At 39.2% G+C, this 4999-nt stretch overlaps 1 protein-coding gene across 1 annotated transcript in view; it reads left to right on the top strand.

Moving 5' to 3' along the window:
- Window positions 1-4999, top strand: part of LOC106530899 (F-actin-capping protein subunit alpha-2) — a gene marked incomplete at its 5' end in the record, with an annotated part of 37596 nt that overhangs the window by 22538 nt on the left and 10059 nt on the right. The window contains 4 exon segments of the mRNA XM_014026627.1: window positions 831-882; window positions 2552-2615; window positions 3165-3371; window positions 4443-4522. Of these exon segments, the coding sequence (XP_013882081.1) occupies window positions 831-882; window positions 2552-2615; window positions 3165-3371; window positions 4443-4522 (403 nt within the window).

Raw genomic sequence — 4999 nt, 5'->3', positions numbered from 1 at the left:
AAACAGAGGAGGCGGTCTTAAGAAAAGCGTCACCGCCCCAGCTTCTCGCCTATTGGCCGAGGTCTAGTTTAAAGGAATTTAAACTTTCTGACTTTATCTTCTGACTCAACAATTTGTATGCATTTGAGCCTCATCAGTATGTGGGCCTTGCAAAGTATAAGATCACTGATGTGTGTTTACACCTACATGTGACTAAATAGGAGAAACTTTACAGAATACATACCTATGTGTCCCTAGAAGGAAACATCCAAAATAGGATTCTAAAAATATATTTTTGAAGCACTTTTCTGAGCCGTACCAACAACTTGTGATGACTTTAGCTACTTTTTCTGCCAGCTAGTAAAGATATTTTCAATACCAGCTGGGAAATCTCGAGTTTCTTCTGACATCAAGAAGTCCTCATGAGATTATGGTAAAGATTTTAAACAGATTTTCTAGTGGTTTTCCCAGTTTACAAGACAAATCCAGTCTTTTTTCTGGAACTGCTCATGAATCTCATGAAAACTAAGAATCTGAACATGTGCTTAGTTGACCAAGTCCAGTTTAATCTTTGGTTTGATATGTTGAGTCACATATTTACTCCCACTTTCATAGGTTTGTTTTCACGCATTCTAAAAGTGCCTGGATCTTGGTATAAGCAAACACTTAATGTTGATATGTGAAACCCCTGGTCTCCACAACTAAGCTGTGTTTTGCTTCCCTGATTTTGCTCAGACTGACTGTAGGCAACTTTGATTTGTTATGTAAATGTCATTCTTCTAATCTGTATTTTGTTCTAACGTTACTCTCCTGCTCTGTTTTTTTAATAATCCCACTGTTTTCCTCCTCAGATGTGCGATTGCTGCTCAACAATGACAATCTTCTCAGGGAGGGTGCAGCGCAGTAAGTCTTTTCTTTCTTGCCCCGTGTAACTTCAGACTGTATTCATGTTACCTGAAAATGTTTCTCACAAACCAGTGATCCTAAGTAATGTGACCACTGCATGTGAACATGTTGTTGGTTTTTGTATGCTGCCAACATGGCTCTGAACCACGGATCAGACTTGTTCCAACTCATTCCCAGCAGTCTGTCAGTGGTTCTTTATCCAGCTGTAGTTTAATAGGAGCATTATACTGTCAGAGGTGCTTCAGCTTATTAACTTTAAGTCCTTGTAAAGGTGTTCCAGGTCTAGACCAGTGGTTCTCAAACTGGAATGCAGAGTCAAAGCAGGTGCAAGAACACTACTGCATTTTGGCTCTCTGGTCTTCTTCAGACCAACACTAAAAACAAAGTCACCATTTTTAAATGACAACAAATAAACCTCGTTACAGACCATCTGAAATGCATACATCACTGTTTAAAAGGCTCTCTACATGGAAAAATATGAAAAGTTCACAAAAATCTTTTAGAAAAATAAATATATACACAGCGAAAACCAGATATTTTCGTCACTGCCTGATAAGAAATAAAACTAAACCTTTCCCATTTTAGATCAGTTAGAATTAGAATTATTTGCTAAATGCACAAACAATAAAGCTTTTTAAACTAATTCAAAGTCACAAGTTAAACCAAAATGTTTTTAAATATTTTAGGAAAGCCAAGATGATGATGATGATGAGGAGCTCATGGTTTTTGAAAACAGGGAAGCATACGGTGTTTATTTGCAAAATTAAACACCATACAGACTCCAAAATTTAAGCAGCTATATTCTAAATTCTGACCCAGCAGTCCTGTTTGGTCTCTGTTCAGTCAGGAGGAGCTCAGCTTTGACGCCATAGTTTTCTGTAAGAAAGCTTTAAAGGCACAGTGTGTAGGATTTTGTCAAGTCTTTTAGCCGAAATTGAGATAATCACTAATGACAATAAAAAAAAAACATGTCTAATCATTGCAGACAAAGACCTTGTTTTATTATTTTTACCTTATAAAAAGCTGTTTATATCTCCATGCTCGCGGGTTGTCACACAGGCAGCCGCCATCTTGTACCGCCATCTTGTCTACGAAGGCTCATGAAGGACAAACTGCGGTCGCGGCGTCAAAAACGGTTTTAGTTGTAATACTATAAATGTAATATTTGTTGTCTGTMATTGTAGCTGGGATAATTTTACTTATTAAAGCTCATAATCTTACCACTTGAAACATCACTAGCCCTGAAGCTGCTGGTAGACATCGCGGTTGGAATTATCAAAGGTTTTTGACACCTGAGAGACACCGTAGAAACTCCTTTGTGTTTGGAAGCCGGGGGTGGGGGGAGGACCAGGGAGGATGATTCAACCACTAGATGTCGCTGAAAACAACAAATCCTACACACTGTGCCTTTAAAGAAATAATTAGGTTCTCAATTTTTAATTTTAATTATTTTAAATTGCAGTTACATTTGATTCAGTTTGCGTTAGTTTTGTTGAGTTGAGGAGACCGGACCTGACAACGTTTTTCTCAGAGCCAGGTGCATAAAAGGTTTAAAAACTGCTGGTCTTGGCAGAAGTCTTAACTTTCGTCTTTAAATGGGAATCTTGGAACAATGCAGTGTGTACGTTCTGAACTGTTTGTAGTAATTTGGTGTTTCTCCTTACAGTGCATTTGCACAGTACAACTTGGACCAGTTTACCCCTGTGAAAGTCGAGGGCTATGAAGATCAGGTGAGCTTGTGTCTTATTCTTAGTGAAGCATTAAAGCTCAGAAGCTAAAGGAGCAGGAGGGGTAATTAAGTCTGAATTTAATGATTTAATATCTAATCATCTGGTACATTGTAGCTCTTTAAAAGGCAAAAGGAGTAATAGAAACAAACTGTTGCAGTTGTTTAGATAAAACATACTTTATTCCATGAGAAACAAAAAGCATGCTAAACTGCATCACAGGCTTGTTTTTTGTTATTGATGTTATTGTTTGCCTGTGAGGTAGAGGCTGAACATTGTGCTGAATGAATGTAGCTGTAATGATTGCAGTGGCTTATGTAAAGATGTCATCATGTCCCTCTGTTCCTTCATCGCTGCCTGAAATTCCCCTGTCTGACACCCAGCAGGCTGAGCTAACAGGCAGCAGATGGAAAGTTCAGGCTCATTTCTGAGTTTCTCACATTTTCCTTTTTAACGTGACGTCCTAGTTTCACTTCTTTCCTTTCTTCTTTTGTTTGTCTTTGTTCCAATATTTATCCTCTTCTTTGACCACAACTCCTCTCTTCACTCCAGGTCTTAATCACAGAGCACGGTGACCTTGGGAGCGGTCGGGTCCTGGACCCAAAGAACAAGATCTCCTTCAAGTTTGACCACCTGAGGAAGGAGGCCAGCGACCCGAGACCCCATGATGTTGACAGCTCTATGGAAGGCTGGAGGAATGCTGTGGACTCAGCCGTGAGAGCTTATGTCAAGGAGCACTATCCCAGCGGAGTGTGCACCGTACGTTCAGCAGCTTCTTTAAACACATTGTTTTACTAAAGCAAGGCTGTGAAGAAAAATGGAAAATTAAACCAACCAAAGTACATATTAATATTGTAAACATGAACCTGACCTGTGGTTCTTTGAACAACTTTAGTTATAGAATAGTTTAATTCTGACCAGACTAACAAGATAGCAATCAATCTGAGCCAAGCCGAGCCAAAAGTGAAAACATCTTCAGTCTCAAACATTTCATAGCAGTGCATGCCAACGCTAAATATGACAGCATTATCAAAGTTTAATAAATGTAGTTTAAACGTGCTCCTTGGCTCAGTCAGATAGTAATGAGTGAATAAAGATTTATCAGACCATAGTCAGACCCACATCCAAAGCATTTTACCATCTTAAAGCACTTTCAATCACCATCATCTTCAAATGACTTCTTTATTCCTGCTGCAACAGAACACAGTCTGAAGTGCTACAGCTATCTGCTGTCACTTTATTACACGGTTATTTCACTCTATTTGCTAGCACAGACAGCCTTGTAAAGTTTTATGATCACAAAATCCAAACATTTTGGTGATCACTGTTGTTTTAAGACTTTGGCTGACTTTTATCTTGGCCCTGCTCAGACTAGCCCTTAGCTCATCAGTCCTTTTGGACCTAAACTCTTCCTCCAAACGGAGGCAGCTCAAAGAGCTTCTTCTAACATTTCTTCCACATAATCTCCCTTCCAAATAACTGGAAAATCCATTTAAGTATTTTTTGACAAATCAATGATGCAAGCGTTTTTTTTCTACAAAGAACCAAAACTACCTGTGTTTTTATTAATATATCTGATATTATTGTTTTCACTGGTTTGTGTGTCAGTCCACACTGCAGGGTGTTATGGTATTACACACAAACATTTAAAAAGGCTTACAGTCACCTTCTGCAGAGCAGGCAGCTCTTAATTATTACTAATAAAAGTTCAACCAGTATCAGGTCAGCAGTAATAACCCTGTAGCTTTTAACAAGTCCCAGCTCATTTCTTACTGCCTCGGGTGTCTGATTAGTAAATCCTGTCTGAGACTCTTTCTGTTCCCTCCTCAGATTTATGGAAAGACCATCGACGGACATCAAACCATCATCGTGTGCATCGAGTGCCATCAGTTTCAACCCAAAAACTTCTGGTAGGTTTAAATGGTCAGGTCAAAGCTGATTACTGCTTTTGTGACACATTAGACATGATGAGCTTCACATTTACTGGTATCGCACTAGATAAGTCTTTTTAACCTGTGTAAAAAAATAAAATCACAAAATCCTTCAAAAATATCAAACTAAAGTGTCACAAATGTTGTTTTTTTGTGTACAATATGTTTGTAACCCCTCTAAAACCAACACATTGCTGGACTTTAGAGAATTAGACTTTGGACCTTCAGAACCGTTGCTGAGCTGTTTCTGATCCTGTTAATCTAATTGGATCAGAAATCCACCAATCCTCTTTGCTGCCGGATTGTACTCGCTTACAGCCTGTTGGATGTAATGATCCCAAAACTCCGATATGCAACCAGTCAACCAACGACTGCGACCAGCCAACCAACGACTGCAACCAGCCAACCAACGACTGCGACCAGCCAACCAACGACTGCAACCAGCCAACCAACGAC

The sequence above is a fragment of the Austrofundulus limnaeus genome, unplaced genomic scaffold (assembly GCF_001266775.1).
Source record: "Austrofundulus limnaeus strain Quisiro unplaced genomic scaffold, Austrofundulus_limnaeus-1.0 Scaffold573, whole genome shotgun sequence".
Lineage (NCBI taxonomy): Eukaryota > Metazoa > Chordata > Actinopteri > Cyprinodontiformes > Rivulidae > Austrofundulus > Austrofundulus limnaeus.
Note: the sequence above shows the minus strand (reverse complement) of the source record. Positions and strands in the feature narration are given on the sequence as shown.